Raw genomic sequence first — 24,976 nt, forward strand, 5'->3', positions numbered from 1 at the left:
GTTTGCTTTTTTATTATTATTTATTTTTAAATTGAAATTTAAATTAGAAACAAGGATGCTTCACAAGTCAGTTCCAGGCCCCTCTCCGTTTCCCTCCCCTCCTCCCGTGCCCTGCCCCAACCCCCCCAATAGCCCCTCATTTCCCCAGGAAGGGTGAGGCCCTTCTTGGGGGTGTCCATAAGACTCAAGTTCTTAATTACAAATAATGTTCTGCAATTCAGAAGCTGGCCCAGGATAATTAAGTCTGGAGTATATATTCTTTAAATTGAAAGATCTGAAACCTTTGAATCTGAAATATTTTTGGGTAAACAGGTAAGTAGGAAAATGATACTGCGCTAAGGTTAGGACTGGAAATTGTGAGCTCTGAATTCCAGGTTTACTAAGAGCCCCCTTCTTTCCTCTGACTTTTTAAAAAATGAATAAACATTATTTTTACTTTATTGAAGAGATTTTTAAAATACGATATTCTATTTGCTGTTTCTTGTTCCCCAACTCTTCTAAGGTCCTCCCCAACACCTCCTCCATCTGAACGTAGATCCTTTATATCTCATAGTATATGATGTGCTTCAGCATGTGTCTCCCTTTTCCTGTGAAAATGAGACTCAAGTGAAACTGGCACACAAAAGCGTTCAGAGGGATCAGAGAGTGTTAGGAGGGATTGACCATTGGAGTTGCAGCATCTATGGTGAGGTTTTCCTATGTGGTCAGAACCTTCCAGACTCATGACTTTCTGAAAGGGGCCTGGAAACTTTCTCTCAATGGCTTTCTGGTGTTCTTTTAGTTTCAGAATAGTCACATGTTTTTCATTCATACCACATGAAAGGTGAGTCTACAGAAGGCATCAGCACTGCAATGTGTAGGCATCTGCTTACAATTTTAATGTTGTAGGGAGGGCTCTAGTGAAGGAATACAGGAGATAAAAGAAGGTTGAATCCTTCTTAGTACATTCTTTTTCTTCATCTTATGATAATTTTCAGAAATCATTTTGGAATTTGAAACCAATTGCTTTCTGACTGAAGATAATTTCATTGTGACTATAACAGTCAATTTTATATAGTCGGTCTGCGCTAGGAGAAACTTTCCCAACCATCAAATTACAGGTGGGAAGGATGCATGGCTAGTGTGGGCCATCCTCTAATAATCTATTTTCTGTGTCCACAGATTTCCTTAGAGAAAAATGGACTCAGTAAATGTCTCTTTGGTGGCTGAGTTCATTCTGGCAGGATTAACAAACAAGCTTGAACTTCAACTACCGTTGTTCTTTGTGTTTCTAGCAGTTTATCTGGTCACTACATTGGGAAATTTGTGTCTGATAATTCTGACTGTACTGAATTCTAACCTCCACACCCCTATGTATTTCTTTCTGTTTAATTTGTCATTTATAGACCTTTGCTATAGTTCTGTGTTCACCCCAAAAATGCTGATGAATTTTATAATAAGGAAGAATATAATTTCTTATATGGAATGTATGACTCAAGTCTATTTCTTTTCCTTCTTTGCTATTTCTGAGTGTTATGTATTGACTTCAATGGCCTATGATCGCTACATGGCCATCTGTAATCCACTACTGTATAATGTTGTCATGTCTCCTAAATTATGCTTGAATCTGATGTTTGGTTCCTATCTTATTGCATTTTCTAATGCTGTGGCTCACACTGCATGCATGCTGAGACTGACCTTCTGTGATGCCAACACCATCAACCACTACTTCTGTGATATTCCTCCTTTGCTCCAGCTCTCCTGCACGAGCACATACGTCAATGAACTTATAATTTTTGTTCTTGGGGGTATCAATATCATTATTTATTCATTAACTATCTTTATCTCCTATGGTTTCATCCTTTCCAGCATCTTGCACATTAGTTCCTCTGAGGGAAGGTCTAAGGCCTTCAGCACCTGCAGCTCTCACATCATTGCTGTTTCTCTGTTCTCTGGTTCAGGTGCACTTGTGTATTTCAAACCCTCCTCAGCTGACTCTATGAATGACGGGAAAATCTCTTCTGTCTTTTATACCAATGTGGTTCCCATGATGAATCCCTTAATCTATGGCTTGAGAAACAAAGATATTAAAGTTGCCCTTACAAAAACCTTGACCACCAGGATCTGTTGATTGCAATTGGATGTCTTTATGCCTTTTATTTGGGGAAGAGAGATAGGTTCTCTTTATGGGTAATATTTCAGGAGAAGAATTTACATTTTTCCCCTAGAAAATATTGCACTTTTTATTTTTATTTCTATTTTTTATTTATTTTGTTTTTGTTGTTGTTGGTTTATTTTTTGAACAGGCAAAATTTCCTGGTATAATCAAAAAACCCTATCAGGTCCCTTTTGTATCATAAAAGAAATTTGAATACTGTAGATTTGATTTTAATATTTTCCAAGTTTGTCTTTATCATTTTTCTCAGTTCCACCATTACCTATTGTTTCTTATTAAAAATTCTGCCACAGAAAGGACTTATAGATTCCCCCCAATTTTTTTTACAAACATTTCCCTTATGTTTGTAATATTCTTTCTATCATATTCTTTAGACAACAAAATAGTTCTTCCAAATGAAGTAACATTAGGATCGCAGGTTCCCTGCGTTTGAGTTTCTCATTTTGAATATATATCTTTTGTAATTCAGATACCTGATTCTATTCTTCTTGTATATCTTCCATTGGAAAGCAATATAACTCTTTAAACTTCCACTGTGACAGATATTATTTATTGGTAATCAATAGCTTAATGAAAACTCTAGAAGTACCTAATGGTCCCGGGTGTCAGGCATTTTATTAGTTCATATTGCTTATGCATATAGAAAATATTAACATAATCATATAGTACGGATTTAAATCTTTATAATGGTTTGTCTGTTGGAGACACCTGTGTCTAGACTTGTAGTGGTCACTTAATTTTATATTATTCCTTTTTTATTATTGTTCTGTTTCTCTAGTTTTTTGTTTGTTTTGCAGTAGGGGATGAGTTCATTTACAAAATTAAAAGTGGAATAATTTGAGTGTTTTAAGTGCTTAAGAAACTCAAGGAAAGAAGATCTGGGACAAAAAGTGTATCAACTAAAGTCACTAAGTGAGGAAACGAGGAGAGAGACAGTGAGTAACCTGCAAACACTCACTGAGGAGCTCTTAATATCATATTACCATCTGAAACTTAACTTTCTTCTGTAAATCATTGCAAATAATTCCTTTGCTTTGTTAATCTCACATTATTTATCACACCTACAATGTTTATGCATTAATATGATTTGAAAAATGAAGATTTCTTTATTGAGAAATGAGGATGACTACATTTTTGTATTCAATTGAGTGAGGACAGCCCAGTCAAGGAGTAAAGTGTGAGTGGTCTTTGAGACATTAGTTAGGAAGCCGGCTTCAGACAGTTCTAGTGCAGCCAAAGGGAGCCTCTTTCTATAGCCTTTTTTTATCTTTTCTGGAACTTCTTGGAAATATTGTGAGGATTAAAAGATCACTATGGATAGGTTAAATGTTTAAGTTAATTGACAGGAAAAAATATAGCCCAAAGGAAGACTAGAAGACAAGTAAATCATTCCACCATATTTGACTTTCATATGGGATTTCCCAATGGAATTTCTTAGCAAAATGAACAAATTATCACTAAAATTGACCTTGTTAGCATAATCAAGGTATCAATGAGAAGCACATTATTACCATATAACTGATGAAAGCACTAGTTTTTTTCTCTTCTGTGAATGAATGTGAATAGAAAATTGTTTACAATATTAAAAAATTGAAAATGCATTATATGTGGAAAGACTTTCTATTATAGATAGAGGCTGTCATATACAGTGTATGGGTTGGCAGTGGATCCTGTGAAGTTTTTACAAAAAAAAGTCTCTGTCAAAAGGGAATGTTGATATCTCACATCTCAACGTATTATTATGAACAGTAGCATTTTGATCCAAATGCCTGTGACAGCAGGTAGAAATGACTGTGTACTCTTCAGCAAAACTGATGTTTGTCAGAGGTTGTTGTAGTTAGGTGCCCCAGGACAGGTAAAGACGAAACACTCACGATTCTAACACATATTGTACACTTCCCATCTTTTGTTTGTCCTTATTTGAGCAATATGGAGATAATGAGGCCTCACTTAGATCATTCAGCTGTAAAGGGAGCCAGGAAATCATTTCAATATAGACAGGATAAGAGATTTATAGATAGAATAATCATCAACAAGTGTGTGTATCCATCCTTGATGGGGCAAGCACCAGTATGGGTAATTTAGCAAAATATATATAAAAAGGCAGAGGGAAAATGTCAGCACTGAGTGCTTGCTTAATATGTGTTAACCCTTGGGGTATAATCAGGGTACCACACACACACACACACACACACACACACACACACACACAACGGAGGAATAATAAGGAGATTACTAGCCATATTTTGTTACATAATCATGTGACAACTATAAACTACCTATTTCATCAAATTTTGCAATAGTATTTTCTTTACAGATAACAGTTATATACTCATATATAGATCCTGTTTTTCACCATTAAATGTTCCTACAAAACTTTGATTGGAGTGTTATTTATATGAACAGTGAACAAACTTAAGCAAACATAAAGGAAAAAATTACCAAGTGTGTGTGATCAATCTTTATAGTACAAAATGGATCTCATGGAAGCGAACCTACAGAGGCAATGCAAATCATAGAGCAATCTAAACTCACCCAGGGCTGAGACAACCTATTTGCCATAACTAAATATTAGTTTTCATTTATGCCTATTAAAGAATGGAAGGTTGTGTTCAGTCAGCTTGTAAAAATTTGTGAAGTGCAATAAAATTATTCTAATAGTATATTTTTCATTCCATTTAAGAAATCCATTTAGGACACTTTGAAAGCAGTGCTGAGAAGAAAGTTTATAGCACTAAGTGCCCACGTGAAAAAACTGGAGAACAGTCATACTAGAGAATTAATAGCACAGCTGAATGTTCTAGAACAAAAAGAAGCAAACTCCCCCAGGAGGAGCAGACGCCAGGAAATAATCAAATTGAGGGCTGAAATCAATCAAGTAGAAACCAGAAAAACACTGAGAAGAATCAATGAAACAAAGAGTTGGTTCTTTGAGAAAATCAACAAAATAGATAAACCTCTGTCCAAACTAACCAAAAGACAGAGGGAGAGCATGCTAATTAACAAAATCAGGGATGAAAAAGGGGACATAACAACAGACTCTGAGGAAATCCAGAGAATCATCAGGGCATACTTTGAAAATCTGTACTCCACAAAATTTGAAAATTTAAAGGAAATGGACAATTTCCTGGATAGATATCACTTGCCAAAACTAAATCAAGAACAGACAAACAATCTAAACAGACCTATAACCCCTAATGAAATAGAAGCAGTCATCAAAAGTCTCCCAAACAAAAAAAGCCCAGGCCCAGATGGCTTCAGTGCAGAATTCTACCAGAAATTCAAAGAAGAGCTCATTCCAATACTCGTCAAAGTATTCCACACAATAGAAGCAGGAGGCTCACTGCCAAACTCTTTCTACGAGGCTACAATTACCTTGATACCCAAGCCACACAAAGACACAACTAAGAAAGAGATCTATAGACCAATTTCCCTCATGAACATTGATGCAAAAATCCTCAATAAAATACTCAGAAACCGGATTCAAGAACACATCAGAAAAATCATCCACCATGATCAAGTAGGCTTCATCCCAGGAATGCAGGGATGGTTCAACATTAGAAAATGTATCAATGTAATCCACCATATTAACAATCTGCGAAAGAAAAACCACATGATCATCTCACTAGATGCTGAAAAAGCCTTTGACAAAATCCAGCACCCCTTCATGATAAAGGTCCTAGAGAGATCAGGGATAACAGGAGTGTACCTGAATATAATAAAAGCAATATACAGTAAACCAACAGCTAACATCAAACTAAATGGAGAGAAACTCAAAGCAATTCCTCTAAAATCAGGAACAAGATGAGGCTGTCCACTCTCTCCATATCTCTTCAATATTGTTCTTGAAGTTCTAGCTATAGCAATAAGACAACAAAAGGAGATAAAGGGGATACAAATAGGAAAAGAAGAAGTCAAACTTTCACTATTTGCAGATGATATGATAGTTTACATAAGTGACCCAAAAAACTCCGCAAGGCTACTCCTAGAGCTGATAAACACCTTCAGCAATGTGGCAGGATACAAGGTAAACTCAAAAAAATCAGTGGCCCTATTATATACAGACGATGAACTGATTGAGAAAGAAATCAGAGAAACATCACCCTTTACAATAGCCAAAAACAGCATCAAATATCTGGGGATAATGTTAACCAAGGAAGTTAAAGACCTGTATATCAAGAACTTTGTGTCTTTAAAGAAAGAAATCAAAGAAGATACCAGAAAATGGAAAGATCGTCCATGCTCTTGGATTGGTAGGATCAACATAATAAAAATGGCAATCTTGCCAAAAGCAGTCTACAGATTCAATACAATCCCTATCAAAATTCCATCACAATTCTTCAAGGACCTGGAAAGAACATTAATCAACTTTATATGGAAAAACAAAAGGCCCAGGATAGCCAAAACATCCCTATACAATAAAAGAACTTCAGGAGGCATCACCATACCTGACTTCAAGCTCTAGTATAGAGCTATAGTCCTGAAAACAGCTTGGTATTGGCACAAAAATAGGCAGGTAGACCAATGGAACCGAATTGAAAGCCCTAATTTTAACCCACACACCTATGAACACTTGATTTTTGACAAAGATGCTAAAACTGTACAATGGGAAAAAGAAAGCATCTTCAACAAATGGTGCTGGCATAACTGGGTACTGGTATGCAGAAGACTGCAGATAGATCCATGTTTATCACCTTGTACAAAACTTAAGTCCAAATGGATCAAAGATCTCAACATAAATCCAGCCACACTGAAACTTTTAGAAGAGAAAGTGGTAGATACTCTTCAACGAGTTAGTACAGGAGACCACTTCCTAAACAAAACACCAGTGGCACAGGAACTAAGATCGAAAATTAACAAATGGGACCTTCTGAAACTAAAAAGCTTTTGTAAGGCAAAGGACACAGTCAAAAAGACAAAAAGGCAGGCCACAGAATGGGAAAAGATATTCACTAACCCTACATCTGACAGAGGGCTAATCTCCAAAATTTACAAAGAACTCAAGAAACAAGTCTCCAAAACACCAAAGGATCCAATTGAAAGGTGGGGTACAGAGCTAAATAGAGAATTCTCAGTAGAGGAAGCTAAATTGGCCAAGAGACACTTAAGAAAGTGCTCAACATCCTTAGCCATCAGGGAAATGCAAATCAAAACAACTCTGAGATACCATCTTACTCCTGTCAGAATGGCTAAAATCAAAAACACCAAAGACAATTTATGCTGGAGAGAATGTGGAGAGAGAGGAACACTCCTCCACTGCTGGTGGGAGTGCCGACTCATACAGCCTCTTTGGAAATCAGTATGGAGATTCCTCAGGAAAATGCGAATTAATCTACCGCTAGACCCAGCAATTCCACTCTTAGGCATATATCCAAATGAGGCAAGTTCATACAACAAGGGCATCTGCTCCACTATGTTCATAGCAGCATTATTTGTAATAGCCAGAACCTGGAAGCAACCTAGATGCCCCTCAACTGAAGAGTAAATAGAGAAAATGTGGTACATTTACACAATGGAGTATTACTCAGCAGAAAAAAACAGTGGAATCTTGAAATTCGCAGGTAAATGGATAGCACTGGAAGAAACCATCCTGAGTGAGGTAACCCAGTCACAAAAAGACAAACATGGTATGTACTCACTCATATATGGATTTTAGACATGGATCAGGATAGTGCCAGTCTGCACTTCCACTGATAGAGAGTCTGGGAAACAGGAAAGAACCTAAAAGATATGCATATATGCATAGTACCCAAGAGAAGAGGATTGAGACAAGATCCTCTGAATGGATGGGGGATATGGCGAGGGTGGGGGGAGTGGGACCTGGGAAGAAGAGAGGGGGTGAAGAGGAAGAGAGTTGGTCATGGGGGAACAGGAAGTTGAGGGGGTGGTAGTAGAATAGGGGGAAGAGGGAATCATAAGATAGAAGACAGATCAGGCACCAGAGTGACCTCGAGTGATCTAAAGGGATAACACCAATTGGCAAGCTAAGCAATAGTGGAGAGACCACCTCGAATGCCCATTCCTGATAATGAACTTGATGTCTATAACCATCTGGGAGCCTTCATCCTGTGACTGATGGAAGCAGAGGCAAACACACAATTAAGCACTGAACTGAACCCAAGGAACCCAGTGACAGAGAGAGAGGAGTGATGAGCAAATTGGCAAAGAATGGGCTGGCAAAACCAGCAGAGATAGCTGATCTGAACAGGGGAGAGCTCTTGGACCCCAGACCGACAGTGGGGAGGCCAGCATGGGACTGATCTGGACCCCCCAAATGTGAATGTCAGCGAGAAGGCCTGGGCAACCTATGGGGTCCTGAGCAGTGGATCAGTGTTTATCCCTCAAATACTAACAGACATCGTGTGTCCATAACACAAAGAGAGTTGCTCTCTGCCTGGACTCTTAGGGAAGTGCCTGGACCCTACCTTAAATGAAATGATAGACTCTAGATATCCCCTATGTGGAAGGAATTGGCAATATGGTGGGAGAATGGGGGAGATGGGGAGGTGCAGGAGGAGGGGAGGAAGAGGAAACTGGGATTGATATGTAAAACAAGCTATTTAAAATTTAAAAAAAAGAATGTGATCATATCTTGGAGGGCTAGGCATGCAACCCAGTCATAGAAGAAGCATATTCAAGGAATGGAGTTTGAGCCAGAACTCTGCAAACACACAGCCGACAGCAACAAAAACTAACTTAAAAGTGATTTTTAGAAACATCTGTGAGTGTATACCTGAAGCATGTTACCATAATGCGGAAAAGAAAACATTGATGAGGCAGTATGGAAATATGGAGATGACTCTGTGGAAAATTACCAGTTTCCCTTAATCGATAAACTATAATGGGAGGATGAAGTTCACTGTTGCTCAAGATTGGACAATCCCTGAAGAGAAGGCCAGACCAGATTAAAACAGTGAGTCTCCAGGGAAGTAAAGAAATGCAATTGCCCAGTATATATATACAATTGCCTCATTTTTGTCTGTATCTAGCATCTCTTCTCTTGACAGACGAAAACCTGGCATCTGCCTATCTCATATTAAAAAGTACATTAGGCTTTAAACTCCTGTGACCTCCTTTTTTGGGGGGTCTCATAAACTGTAGGTTGTGATCATTAGAAAGGCTATCTATATTTCCTATGATTTTTCAGAAAATAAATAATTACTTTAAACATTATGACTAATAGCTCAAAAAGATATATTTGTATAGGAGAGATTATTTTTATTCTGTATCCTTTTAAAATTAAAGGAATTTAGGTCTCCTAGTCCAATATCACACTTCTGAATGATAGAGTGAATTTCAGTTATAAGGAAACATCAAACGTTTCTCTCATAAAAGGGTAAGTTTTCAATTAATCATTTCAATTAGTGATTTATACTAATTACTATACTTTATGTTTAACAACTTTATTGGTATACCACTAACATTTATAATTTTGAACATTAAATTTTAACTTAAATATTAATTGTGAAATGACTCATCAATAAAGCTAAATCAAATATATTTCCATATTTATAAAATGCTTTTTATGAAAATAAATAAGAAAAAAAGAAAAAAATTTAAAATGCTTTTTATGTATTATGGATGCACATATTCAGTGAGAAAATACATGAAGATATGTTCTGTTAGTAAATCCCAAGAATATAATATCACATGTTAACCATAGTAAACATGTTAAACTTCAGAAACCAATTTTGTTTCATAACTGAAAATTTTAAACTTGAGTTTGCATCAACTGATTTTCTTCCTGACACCAACAACCAACATACTACTCTTTGCTTATGTGAACTTAACTGCTTAAGACTGCAATGCATAATATACCATGTGTTTCCCTGTCAGTGACTTGCCTTTTATATTTGCATAATAGTTCCACACTGATATGATATATGTTGCTTCAGGATACATAGTTTTCTTCCCATTTTGCAGCCCTAGAATTCAGTGACTTTCCTGGAAGCATCTTAAAGGTGAACAGAGGAAATTCAGATGCTGAACAGAGTGCTGGCAGGGGTTTTAGCAGTAATTTTCAACTCCATGGGCATTTCTCACATTACTCCTCATTTATGAATTTCTCTGTGTTGAACGGTACCTTGACCTTTCCTAAATTCAGTGGTTAGGCTTCCAAATCTACTGAGTCCAATCTGGTGCCTCATCATCAGGTTTATATAATTTATAGCAGTGCCAGGGAAGAAGCAAAGTCCTGAAGACATGGTAGGTGGGTGTTGTATGAACTTTTCCAAGGGGCATGTTAACAAATGGTTACTTAGCTCAGATAGGGTTAGAAAACTGTACAAAAGGAAAGATTCTAACAAAGTCTATTTGAAGAAACCATGAGTATATTGGACTTACTGCAGCATGGATGAGGTGTGACTAATAGGGGTATAGATAACCCCAACAAGTCTACCTAGAGAAAAGTCTTATCCCGTGATGGATGGTGACTTTCCCATAGCTGCACAAGTAGAGTGGCCCATTTGCTAACCTTCCGCACTCTACATAGTCAGCACCCCAAAACACCATGTAAAACTGAGGAAAATTACATACAGCTGAGAATTTAGCACTGAGTGAATAGCGGGATTTTCATGTGATCTCTGATCCTTTCTACCCTCTTCTGTGAGGGAACGTCCAGGCAGAAACTTGAGGATCACAGGTAATCACAGTTTCTCTTAATAAGATAGAAATTGCTATTGTACTTTCAAGTCAGAAACCTATAACAAATAGATTAGGGCAACCCTATTGTGTTCAATAATACTTCATCCTTTTCCTCTGAATTTTCTAACAGTTACATTAGAATATGACAAATGGCAGCAATGAGATCATCTTTGATGGTGAAATTAGTGATAATCTGTTGTTTTTAAATTTAAGACTCCAATATGGGGTGTAAGTTATTATATATTAAAAGGTTGCATGAAAGCTTTCTCAATTAATTTTTTTATTTGACACAGGGTCTCTTGTAGCCTATGCTGGGCTTGAATTTACTATATATACTAGGATAACTTTGAAGGCCTGAATTTCTTCTGACTCCCTCCCAAGTGCTGGAATAACAGGCATGCAACATCATACTTGTCAAGGATTCTTTAATTCCAGGCTGAGCATTTTCAGACATTGTCAGCTTATACCTCATATTTTTGGGAGAAGCTACTACTGGAAGATCTATGTTGTCCTCCAATTTTTATATATTGTGTTCTGTCCACAAATGCTCTTAGAGAAGAATGGTTCTGGAAAATGGCTCTATTGTGACTGAATTTATTCTCTTGGGATTAACAGACCAGCCAAGTCTCCAAATGCCTCTTTTCATATTGTTTCTATTAATGTATATGATCACAGTACTGGGAAATTTGACTTTGATAATTTTAATTGTGTTAAATGCTCATCTACACACACCCATGTATTTTTTCCTCTTTAATTTGTCCTTTGTAGATCTCTGTTATTCTTCTGTGATTACACCCAAAATGATGATGAATTTTATAGTAGAGAAAAATCTTATCTCTTATATGGGCTGTATGTCCCAACTCTACTTCTTTTGTTTTTTTATAATTTCTGAATGTTATGTTCTGGTATCAATGGCCTATGATCGATATACAGCTATCTGTAATCCACTCTTGTATAACACCGCCATGTCCCCAAGGGTGTGTTCTTATCTTATGCTTGGTTCATATTTGATGGGATTTTGTGATGCTATGATCCACACAGGTTGTATGCTCAGACTGACCTTCTGCGATGGCAACACCATCAACCACTATTTCTGTGATGTCCTCCCTTTGTTGCAGCTCTCCTGTACAAGCACCTATGTCAATGAAACAGAAATTTTCATTGTAGGGAGCAAAGACATAATTTTTCCCAGTGTCATGATTTTTGTCTCTTATGGCTTCATCCTTTCCAGCATCCTCCAAATAAGGTCCACTGTGGCCAGATCCAAGGCCTTTAGCACCTGCAGTTCCCACATAATTGCTGTGTCTCTGTTCTTTGGGTCATGTGGGTTTATGTACCTGAAACCGTCTTCTGTTTTATCAATTGATCAAGGAAAAATCTCTTCCATTTTTTATACCAATGTGATTCCAATGTTGAACCCATTAATATATAGTTTGAGAAACAAAGATGTTAAAATTTCCCTAAGAAAGATCCTAAACAAGAAGAAAATTTTTATATAGTTACAACATAGATATTTTCACTATTTTGTACATTTTAGTCACATCTTTTATATAAGATTCATAAGATATTTCAATAATTATTGTTCCTTTTAGCCTTTTGCCTGTTTATGAATAGTGGTAAGTGAACATTTTGTTTATTACCATTATTATAAACAGTTTCTTAGAAAATATGAGTAGATCTGATATTGATTATACTAACAGTAGATTGCCACCATTTTACTGAAGATGGGTTTTATTTTCACTTGAAATGAATTCCAGATCAGATATTCTGTCTGTACCATTCTCTATCTTTTCTTCATGAGGAAAGAATATGTTGCTTTCAAATACCAGAACTGAATTGACACAGATAACTCCTCATTCATAGGTAATTACAGCATACATTGGAACTGTAAATTCTGGCAGTAAATAGTCTTTCAGACATGTTATAATTGTTTTACGGAGATAAAACAATGCCTATTAGAATGTGAATATATGTCTACTTTATAAACAGGGTTCTGAAACTTAAAGAGATTGACAGCTTGCATTTTCTCAAAGAGCTATTTATGGAAAAATGAAGAACAACCATAAGTCATGAAAATCCAAACCTATTATATTGTTCACTATACTTTTTGTCTGCTTTTTCCTGCAAATCTATTAAAAGAAACAGTAAGGCAATATTTCTACTTACTAATTTAACTTCTTTGTTTTATAAGTTTAAGATCACCAAAATGACAGTAACAGTTTCCACCTTCTTATTTGACTGTACTTTGTTTCTTTTTGTTAGATAAATCCTTATAAGAATTACATCAAGGCAAGGGGAGCTGGGAGGAGTGGAGGGAGGGAAGGCTGTGGTTGGGATGTATTATATGAGACAGTGATATATTTCCAGTAATAAAAAATTTCACATTATTCATTGACAGAGGGAAAAGAGATGCATCACTTTTTGTCAAAGAAAGATATTTAGTTGGAGGTCCCTTTTCTTGGGGAAAACGATAGATGTGGCAAAGTGTAGTTCTGAGATGACTGACTCAAGCTAGACAGTTCTTTTGTAGAAAACATTTGAAAAGTTTTCAGCTTGTTTTTATTGTAATAATGGAGCCACAAAAGAGAAAGAGCACATTGTATGCAGATGCAAGAGACACAGTGCAAACATGCCAGATCCCAATGTAGAGTTTCACCAGTGGAAATTGAAACTACTTTGACCCGATTTTATATTACTTTGTGAATCTTTAGTTACTGTGATTTCTCTCCTTTACTCATAAAACATTGGCCATGCTTTTTACTCATGATGAAAATGGCTTAACAGAGTTTCAAGATTGAGTAAAAACATTATCGGCACATTATGAGGAATGAAGAAGAAAGGATTCAACCTCAGGACACACCGCAGTAACGATTCCTGAAACTTGAGGTGGGAAGAAATAAATCAGAAATAAAACAGTGGAGGAAATGGAACCTCTACTTTCTCTTTTGTAGACTTTAGAATTTCTCTGGAGATGATATTGGGTTATGTTACTTAACATCAAAGAATGGCTAATTCCAGCAGTCAAAAGGCTTTGTGTGAAACTGAATCACTCCATCAGTTTTGTTTTCCTGAATTATTCCTAATGAATTCTAAGGTAAAGTTTCACTTTACTTGAAAGAGTAGTAAGATTTTTGGAAGATATGATTCATAAATATAAAACTTAATGACAGTTCTCTTGAAAGAATGCTGTGATTTTTCTTAAGAGAAAATAGGCAAAGGATGACAAAAGTGGAATTCCCAATTTGATACCATGGCTCAGTTTGAGTGTGTGTGTGTGTGTGTGTGTGTGTGTGTGTGTGTGTGTGTAACACAAATGCAATAAAATATGCCATTTCCCCCAAGTTTACTATCCATGTTTAGGGATTGAGAAATTTTACATAAGTGGTTTGTGCTTGCAATTGCTTGGTTTGGAGTGTTTGGCATGGCTTAATTCTGGAATTTGATTTCAAGTGTTACCAGATATCCCTTATGTTATTCCCATATCAACACACTTAATTTTTCCTAGAATTTATTTATTTAAAAGAGTTGAACTTTAGAGTAGGTTCTTTTCATTTTTTCTTTTACATCCAGTAACTTTTGGTAAAACCATTTTCATTATGTATCATAGTAAAGTTATATCCCACACTGGTTAATTCCAAATGGTTTTAACATTAATTCAGTCTTAAGATTTATTGTGTTAGACTAATGAATAGGTTGAGGACTAATATAGAATTTCTTTATGATTTTGACAGTTGGTTTTTGGCTCTAGCTTTGGGACATTTCATTATTAAAGGCAGTAATTTTAAGGGGATAGATAGGTCATCAGATGGGCTCTGATGTTAAATTTGTATCTTTATATACTGAAAATCCACTCTGCAAAGAGTTAAATCCTGAGGGCAGGTCTACTCTTTTCCTCAGTGAGGAACCTAATACAATAATCTTCATGATTTAAAGTCCTTCTCAGATATAATTAAGTTACCCATTGACAAACATCATTGACCTATATCACTAACATATTGCCCCAGAAGGAATGCTATGCACTGCTTCCTTTTCAGGAATTTATCTCTCAGTTTTTGTGGTAACTAGGAAAATTTCAGAACCAAAGGGGAGAGAGTCTCACCTAGCTTCGTAGTTGTTGATGTTGATGCTTAGAAATATCCTCAATTTGCTCCAAACTGTAACCAAAAGTGCTATGATTTAGACATTGACTTTTCACTCAAAATCAATAATTATGAAACAAAATAAAAGAATGGTGATTAACGCAGAAATCCACATATGGTTAAGGTGTAGAGAATAAAAGACCATGGAATGCTCAACCCTATTGGAACAGTTATAACAGACCCTTCGTCCCAAGGTTCAGGGTTCATTCTAAAAGAAGAAAAAAGATTTTAAGAACCAGAGATGATAGCTGACTATACAGAAAGACTGTTTTCTGGACAAAAAAATGACAGTCACACAAGTTAGTTACAGCTAGTTGTGACAGCATACTCAAGAACTGGGTAAATACAAGCCAGACACAATCCCAACATTGGTAAAGGAAATGGATGTGAAGTCTCACTACTTCCCAACAAGCTGTTAGACCCTAATAGCTGAGGGATAATCAGTTTTCCTTAAGGGAGTGGCCCCTGAAAGGTTTATCATGGTCCAATGGAAGGTCACACACCTAAGAAATGTATGGGCAACAACTGGATGTGATAGACTTAAACATACGAAGAAAGAGGGAGAAATTGAGGGGGTAATGAAAGGGAATGGAGCTTGGAGGACATGGGAAAGAGAGTGAACATGTCAAAACACATTATATGAAAGTTTCAACCAATTTTACAAAAAATAAGTGCAATGATACATGTTTAATGAATAGAAGTGGTGATGTGCACAGTAAGAACAAAAAAACTAAAAAATGTTCAGGAAACCTACTAAGTAGTTCATATTTCATAGCACTGTTGTTCAAGTGTGATGAGTGAAATATCCATAATTTGCACTGGCAGACATAGTAGCTGGAAATATAAGGTAACACATGTCATCATTATTTTGGGGAATTCTTAACCCATCCTAGAACAAGTAATGCATGCTTGAGTACCATATTTCACTTAAGCTGAGATGGATGCTTCTCTCTTTCATTTGGTGTACATATTTACTCCAAAGGACTTATGGTGAAGTGGCCTACAGCAATCATACTCATCACAGACGCTACTTCAAAACTAGTGTCTTTTCCACATTTTCTCTGTATTTGTAACCTAAAAACAAATAACAATCAGACTTTGCTTGAATGAAGAGGCTCCAAAAAATTACACAGGATTTTTTAAATATAATCAGCATGTAGATAAAAAAGAATGAATTCAGCCATGTTTACAGAGATGCATAGAGAAGATTTGTGGATGATGATACCATTCTGTTTATAAGTTAGAATGGTGGTTGAAAGTCCTAATCTTCTAATACATAGAAATATGTCTATATTTTGTTTTATACTGACAGTATTTGTTACAATATAATAAAGTTAAAACTTTGGTTAGAAAGCTATTAAATTGAGCAACACACAAATCCATAGATAGAAAAAGGCACTAATATTTTAACTATATACATTTCTAATAGAATTTATCTCACCTTGGAAAACAGCAGCAGAGAAAGCCCACTAAGAATGTCCATGTGTCAAGGCTTGGATTATTCCCTGTACCATGCCAGGTATGGAAATCCAGAAGACACTCAGATTCTATAATGGAAAAGAAAATAGATACACCCATGCTGGGCATTTGTTCCATGTTTAGAGCAACAATATAGTAAAGAGGGTGTTGCAACATGTTCTATGATTATATTTTCTCAACTGCTTCAGCATGCATGGTAAATCTCACTATGAATATATACAAATATTGTTTGCAATTTCTCCAACCATTATTTCACCTTTGCCTGTTGGTTTCTCTTTCATCTATTATTTTCACCCTGTAGTTGTTTGTTTGTTTTAATTGCCCAGGATCTCTTTATGTCAAAATCCTGTCCTAAATATTCTAATGCTCAGATTATTGATACATGCCACCATAGTGAACTTGCAATTGCTTAGTGTGAAAGTACGCACACACACACACACAGCCTAAAAACTGAAAATCTTAACTATTTGGTTTTTATTATATATATATGTATTATATTCTGATTGTGGTTCCCTCTCAACCAACTCTTCGTAGACCCCTCCAAATTCCCTATCCAAATCTGTGTCCTTTATCACTCTCTCATTAGAAAAAAATCAGATATCTTAAAAGGATAGAAAAGTAATAAGATAAAACAAGAAAACACACCTGTATAAGAAAAAAACAAAAAACAGAAAAATAAAAATCCAAAGAAAAATTGGACAAAGAATATATAGGTGTAGAGACACACACATTGGTACACACAGAAACCTCCTAACACACAAAATGAGAAAACATAGTATTTAAGTGAAATATATGGAGAGTGAGGAAAGGATAACCAAAGTATTATGAAAAAAATAAGTAAGCAAAAATAAATAGATAGGTAGATAGATAAAATAAAGCTGAGATAATATTGTGTTGGTATCTAATGCTGAGCATGGATCCTGACATTGAGAGTGGTTTCTTTACTCTATGAGAATCCATTACAGAAAAATAATTGTATTTAATAGTGGTTATCAATTGGAGATAACTTCTGTGTTAGAGATGTTGGATCTGTGTAAGCCATGTGCATACTTCCATAGTCTCTTCGAATTCAAAGGTGTTAGTTTTGCTGGATTTAGAAGGCCTTGTTTCCTTGGTGTCTACTCTCCCCTCTGGCTCTTCCACTATTCCTGTCACCTCTTTCCCAGGGCTCACTGATCATTGAGGGAAAAAACTGTCAGAGACATTCCATTTAGGACTGAGAGTCACATGGTCTTTCACTCTACATTGCCCAGCTGTGGGTGTCTGTATTTACTCCTATCTATTTCAGGAGGAAGCTTCTCTGATGATGACTGAGCAAGAGATTAATTTATGAGTATACCAGAATGTTGTTAGGAGTCATTTTGTTGTAGCATTCCTTTAGTGGTACAGTAATATTTGGTTTCCTCTAGGTCCCTAGCCTATCTTGTCTCAAGTTCTTGGCTAAGATAACAGTGCTGGTGATGGGTTCCATCTCATATAATGGGCCTTAAACCTAGTCAGATATTGGTTGGTTAATTTTGTGGACTATGGTTCACTACGGTACTAGCACATCTAGCATGTATGTCACAACTGTAAATCAAAGAGCTTGAAGCTAGGATCTGCTTATAAGCTTTTATTTCTCTTCAGAGAATACATAGACATTTATATGTAGCCTTGCATATTCTATTCAGCCCATAAAATGTCCATACCACATAGTAATTACAGGAAACAGAAAAGCCATTTGATTAACAGTCTTACATAATTTACAGAAAGATTTTCTGATACATAGTTCTTGTGTTGCTGCTGTGATTGTATTCTATTCTGTTCTGTTCTATTCTATTCTATTGTTTTTAGTTTCAGCACCAAAATTTGTTAAAGCAGGATACAAATTAGTTTTTGCAAAGTAGAAATTTATTAAGAGTTAAAATTTTGTAAAGGCAAAGAAGATTTAAATAATAAAGTCAAGCCTTTCAACAAAAAAAAGAGCTTGAAGCTGAGTTGATGCTTAACTTTCTACTTTGTACTTTGGCAGTATAGAGTAGGGGTAAAGTTTCTAGGTAGGGACAAGCTAGAATTTTCCATGGTTGGTGAGTTTTATAGGCATTTTCTTCAGCAAGGGAGCCTTATAATCAGTTTGAGGAAATCAACCAATAACCTTGGCAATATCCTGGGTATTTGAGGGCTCCCATGAAGCCCCTTTGTCCAGCAGTTCTATTTGATATAACCCATTTCTGAAAGTGGAAGCTTCAATTAGTGATCAGAGATGTTCAGTTAAAGTTCTATGTACCTGTTATTTTGTGATTCTATCCTGGTCACTGTGGTGGTTTGAATGTAATTGGCACCCAAAATCTCATAGGAAGTGCAACTTTCAGGAGGTGTGGCTTTCTTGAAGTGGGTATGTCCTTGTTCGAGGAAGTGTGTCACTATGGGTATGGTTTCTGAGGTTTCCAGTGCTCAGGATTCAGCCCATGTCTCAGTTAACTTACTGTTGCTTGCAAGACATAAGATTCTCAACTCTTCCTCCAGCACTATGTCTGCCTTCATACCACCATGCTTTCCATCCTTGATGATGATGATGGGCTGAACCCCTGAAACTGTGAGTCCCATAAAACAAACGTTTTCCTTATAATAATTTCCATGGTCATGGCATCTTTTCACAGCAATAGAAGCTTAACCTGGAAACCATCTGGATGGAGGACGTCAAGATTAACCACACAGACTCATCTGTCTTGACTGAAAAGGAACCTTTATTAGAAGCTTACAGCTGGATTATATACACAGTCAGTAGGGGGCAGGGGCAACCAGAGACAGGGAAGTCGCCTCCCCCAGGGGCTCAGGGTATGGTCAGAACATTCTGGGTAAGATTTTATGCAAACTGCTTTCTGAAAACATAATATGTACCATACCCCTTGCGGTTTGGCAAAAGGGGGTTTTATGAACCTGGAAACAGCTGCTTAGGGCAGTTCCCAATAGTTCCTCCCTTTTTATTTTATAGAAGCAAGCCTGTCTCAATTCATTGAGGAGAGGATACCTTACCCACCTTTAGAGGACCTGTGCTCCCTGTCTTAGGTTGTCCCATCATCCTCGAGGTTGCCTGTCCTTGGTCAATGCTTCTCCAGCATCTGCAACCACACCTGTGCTGATTTGGACTGCTGCACAGAAAGGGCTAAGAGTGCCTGTTGGATGACACTCAATTACATCTCAGAGTGCCGTCGATAATGTCAGAAAAGCCAGAAACAAAGGACCAAATGACAGACAACCAATCTGAAGAAAGCAACGGACCCCGACCAGCGCTGCACCCACCCCACCCCCAGCTGAGCCATTCCACCAGCCTTCAGTCGCCAAGGGAGGCATCCTTCTATCATTAATCTTCTGAATCATATGAACTGTAGCAGTAGTAAAATTTACAAAAGAGGCATTCCAGGTCCCATTCATATATGCATATAAACTCTGAACCATAAAGGAAGTATTGAGTACCTTATCAGGGGTAACACACAGAGTATGATAAAAGGCAGAACAGTATAGCTGGTTTTGTATCCACAGGGCATCCACCTGTTCCTGTACTAAGGCTGTTTGTTGATTTAAATTCAGGATGCCAAATTGAATATGAGAGTTCACAGTATTCTGAAGTTAAAGTGCTTCACTGACTTGGATGGCTAATGAGTCCATAGTGGCAGCCGTCAACGAACCATGCAATATGGCCAGCCCTGCTACAGTTGCCTGCATGGCTGCCTCAGCAATAGTGGTAGTGATTGCTGCTGTGGTGATGTTGAAATCTTTTTTGTGAGGATACAGGATCAAGGTGGGTTGTGGATCAGGATCATCAACTGGCAGTGGGAGCTTGGCAAGTATACGAACTATCACTGCCGACGTTTATCTATTCCAGCAATTTCTCAGGGAACAACTCCGGCTCCTGCTCTGACCGCAGAGTCATCCACAGTAGCATCAGGAAAATAAGAAGATTCATCACACAGACACACCATTCAGGGACTCAGATGGGTTTCTCCCAGCCTGGGGGAAAAGCACAAAAAGCCTCTCTGACCCTAGCTAGCATTGGCGTTGGTGGCACCCATTTTCCCGTGGCCAGGTCCTTCCATCTAACATGTATATGCTAAATGTTTTGGAACAAGGAATCCAAGGCCTCTCTTGCCTCCTTAGAGGGGGATCTACAGAAATTTGGATCTTTGTCCCCTGGTAATAAGTCAGAAAGAGTCCTTAGTGCCCCAGCTGGGATGGATAAGAAGGGGCGGATCCATTGCACATCTCCAAGAAACTGCTACCAATCATGCAAGGTTTTTAAGTGAGAAATACTGATCCATATTTTCTGGGCCCTAATCCCTCCTTGGTTTAACACATGCCCATGATAAGAGTATGGATGTATCTTCTGCACCTTTTTGGGTACAATTCTTAGTCATGCATCAGCTAACAACTCTTGAAGTCTGGCATAGGCTTTCTCTAAATCCCCTCTAGTTTCTGAGGCCAATAATATATCGTCCACATAATGAACTATTTATGCCTAGGGTTATTCTTCTCTTTAAGGTTTTAATGCAGTAGCTACAAACATCTGGCACATAGTGGGACTATTGGCTATTCCTTGAGGCAAGACAGCTCAGTGGTATCTAGAAGTAGGCTCCCTGAAATTTATAACAGACAGGCTAACGGCAAATCTTTAACAATCCTTTTCACACAATGGGATAGAAAAAAAATCCTTCAAATCTATGACTATCAGGTACCAGTTTTGGGGGATTGCCATGGATGAGGGTAAAACTAGTTGCAATATGCCCATAGGTTGCATAGTAGCATAAACAGCATGCAAATCTTGCAAGAGTAACCCTTTTCCAGATTTCTTCTTAATCATAAATATGGGGGTGTTCCAGGGAGAGGTAGAGGGCACTATATATGGCCAACTTCCAGTTGTTCTTTGACTAATTCATGTGCAGCCTATAATTTTTCACGGGTTAGGGGCCTCTGTTCTACCCATACTGGATCATTATTAAGCCATTGTATGGGTATAGGTTTAGGCCACGGCACAGTGGCCCTAATCAAAAATGCCCCAGCCCTTTTTAATCTCTTGGAAGACGAGCAATCTGGTCTTGATAACTTATGGGACTCTTCATTCCCTGGTTATTCTTTCCTAGGCCCTGTCCAAGGGACCATCTCATAAGTCACATAAGCGAGGTGGCAGTTTCCTCGCAGGCAGGCCTTGAATGTTTAGATTTGCCCCCATTTCTGTCAATATGTCCCTTCCCCATAGGTTAGTGGGTAGACCAAAGAGAACATAAGGCTGAAATACCCATGATGTCCCTCAGCATCTTGCCATCTTAGGATTTTTGCACTTTTACTCGGAACAACCTGAACTATGCCTTGTAAACAGGTGGTGGAAGCCTCCAAGGGCCAGGCCTCTGGCCAGCATTCGGCAGACAGGACTGATGCATCTTCTCTGTATCCAGAACGCCTATAAATTTTTTGCTTTCTATGCTCAGTTTCAGTTGGAGCCTCTCATGTAGCTGAGCAACCCAGAATGCACTATGTCCTATAAATCCAAAGCCTTCATTGCCTCTCTCTTTCTTAACAACATCATTGGTGGTCTGATGTAAAGGAATCAATACCCCTTAAAAGTGCACTACTCCTTCCCATAATTAGTCCTGTGCACCCATGGGGAAGTGGGCCAGTGGATCCCAGTGGGTGGCGCCTGGACCTCCATTTGAGGAGTTAGGATTGCTCTGGTGATGGTACAGAGTTCAAATCCTGATATTCCTTGTGTGAGGTCCTTAAAGTGAAAGGGTTGCTCTGGGGAACAAACCGGATACGTCACTGCCTGAGTTGACTGCTCCGTACACAGAGGTTTGGGGACCCCGGAGCAAGGCCCTCCTCCTGTTTCCCTGCTGGGGAGACGGCAGTGACCATCCCTTAATATCAGTTTTTGACCTGCAGTCATTTGCCCAATGACGTCCCTTCCTGCACCTAGGGCAAGGGCCCGGGCCCCTTGGCTGTGTTTGGTTCTGAGGACAATCCTTGCGAAAATGTCCCATCAGCCAGCAACTGAAACAATTTCCAGATTCTGGCTGGGAGCGGCCGGGACGTTGCAGTCGGATGGCTGCCACTATCATTTTCCCTTGAATGTAATGTCCATCAATATCCCTGCAAATTTTGATATAATCATTTAAGCTTTTGCTCTTGTGAGATTTTAATGCTTCTTGACATTATCTGTTAGCATTTTCAAAGGCTAGCTGTCTTACTACCGGCATGGCATTATCAAAATCCCCAAGGATCTTCCCCACAATTGTAAAAGGCGGGAGACAAAATCCTGTAAGGGCTCAGAGGGTCCTTGTAAGACTCGAGACAATTGTTTCCCTGCAGCCTTGTTAGGCAACTTCTTCCAGGCTCGAGTAGCCGCACAGCGATCTGAGCATAGACAGCAGGATCAAACAGGATTTGCACACTGATTCCCGCATGAGGACCACTTCTGGTCAACATGTCTAGATTTCGTTGGGGGAACCCTGCCTGGGCGTTCATTCTAACAGCCTGAGCACAAAACTCTTGGTATTCTCCTCTCCACAGCAGGTAATCGCCCCCTGACAAGCATGCAGCAGAGCTGCTGCCAATCTCCCGGTGTCAGGTTCATAGCAGAGGACTCAAACATGGAGAGTGTAAAAGGGGCCAATGGTCTGTAAGCCATCACTACTCCCTTTGATTGTTTAATTTCTTTAAAATTCAGTGACTGATGCTGTCTAATAACTCGCCACGGGTTGTTAGGATCAGGGACCTCTATAACTGGTGGCCCTGAAACTGTGAGTCCTCTCAACCAAATGTTTTCTTTATAATAATTTCCATGGTCATGGCATCTTTTCACAGCAATAGAAACTTAACTAAGACAATTACCTTCACATATGTTCATATTGTAGAGAGATCCTACTGGCCCTTAGTTTTAAATATTCCTTCCTGTACTCCCTTCCTTATCCACTTCTTTGATTCCTATCCACATTTGATCATCCCATCATAACCCCCTTATCTATCCATACTTATCTGTTCTCTTTCCCCTTCCTGGGTTAATCCAGTCCTCCCCAAATCCCTTACTTTATACCTAAACTCTGTAGTTATATGGATTCTTGCTACATATCAAGACTTGGCAGCTAAGATCCATATAATCCACATATAAGCAAATACTTTCATATTTGCCTTTTGGATCAAGGTTACTTCTAGCAGGATGATTTGTTGATTTCTTTTGTTGATATCCAACTTTAAAGAGTGGTTGTCAGTTAAGATGCAGGGTGTTATTTCAATTTCTTGTATATGTTGAGACTTGGCTTGCAGGTTAGTTTTGGAGAAGTTTCCATAAGCTAAAAAGAAGTTATATTCTTTTATTGTGGAGTGAAATATTCTGTAGATATCTATTATTTGGTTTATGATGTTAATTTGCTCCAACATTTCTCTGTTTATTATCATTATTTTTAGTCTGGATTATCTGTTCATTGACTGAAGTTGTATATTGCATCCCCACACTATCTCTGTATGAGAGTCAACATGTGATTTTATATGTAGTAGTGTTTCTTTTATAAGCTTGGGTGTCCTTGTGTTTGCTTCATAGATGCTTAGAATAGTCTATAATCTTGGTGACATTTCCCTTTGATGAGTATATTCTGTCTTTCCCTGTCTCTTTGGCCTAGCTTTGGTTTGAACTCTATTTTGGCAGATACTATAATCGTAACACCAGCTTTGTTTGGGGGGTACACTTGCTTGGAATATCTTTTCCATCCTTTTATCTGTTTTTGATGCTAAGGTGTTCTTGGATGCAGCAGAAGGAGGGATTCTGTTTCCATATCCAATCTTTTAGTCTGTGTCCTTTTATTGGAGAATTGAGGCTATTGAGGTTTAGGGTTATCAATGAGCAGTATTTGTTGATTCCCATTATTTTGTAGTTCCCAAGTGAAACTCTCCTCTCCTTTTTGATCTAACACTCTGAGGTTACTTATTCCTTGTGGGTTTTTTGGGTGTACTTAAGTAATTAAACTTTTCAGGTTGAAGTTTACTTTCTAATACTTTCTATGCAGATGAATTTGTATATTACTACTGCTTAATTTTGCTTTTTTATGACCACCTTTCTTCATTCACCTATTATGTTTGAAATTTTTTCTGAGTATTGTATGGGCTAGCATCAGTAGTCTCTTAGAGTTCATATGCCATCAATTCAGGCTTATCTGACTTTTAGAGTCTTTACTGAACAAATACATGCTATCCTAATTGACCTGTATTTATATGTTATGTGATCTTTTTCCCTTACAGATTTTAACATTCTTAATTTATTCTGTACATACATTGTTAGATCACTGTGTTTAATGTGGAATTTTTCTGTTCCATTCTATCTAATGTACTATGTGCTTCTTATCTCTTCATAGGCAACTCTTTCTTTATATTGGAGAAATTTCTTCTATGACTTTGATGAAAATATTTTCTTTGACTTGAATTTTGTCTCCTTCATCTATTCCTATTTTTTTCTTATATTTTTGTCATCTTATAATGTCCCAGATTTCCTGGCTGTTTTGTGTAGGGATTGTATGAGATTTTTTTGAATTGTCTGTTC

General features: G+C 37.7%; 2 protein-coding genes across 2 annotated transcripts; both read left to right on the forward strand.

The window, feature by feature from the left end:
* Positions 1 to 1,177: 1,177 nt before the first annotated feature.
* LOC121133484 (olfactory receptor 8B3-like) lies at positions 1,178 to 2,110 on the forward strand. Its single transcript, XM_040730110.1, has one exon. It carries the CDS (start codon positions 1,178 to 1,180, stop codon positions 2,108 to 2,110), a length of 933 nt encoding a protein of 310 aa, XP_040586044.1.
* Positions 2,111 to 11,358: 9,248 nt separating this feature from the next.
* Positions 11,359 to 12,297, forward strand: LOC101835573 (olfactory receptor 8B8-like). Its single transcript, XM_005069366.3, has one exon. The coding sequence runs from the start codon at positions 11,359 to 11,361 to the stop codon at positions 12,295 to 12,297; it is 939 nt and encodes a 312-aa protein (XP_005069423.3).
* The last annotated feature ends 12,679 nt before the right edge of the window (positions 12,298 to 24,976 follow it).

The sequence above is a fragment of the Mesocricetus auratus genome, unplaced genomic scaffold (assembly GCF_017639785.1).
Source record: "Mesocricetus auratus isolate SY011 unplaced genomic scaffold, BCM_Maur_2.0 Super-Scaffold_100022, whole genome shotgun sequence".
Classification (NCBI taxonomy): domain Eukaryota; kingdom Metazoa; phylum Chordata; class Mammalia; order Rodentia; family Cricetidae; genus Mesocricetus; species Mesocricetus auratus.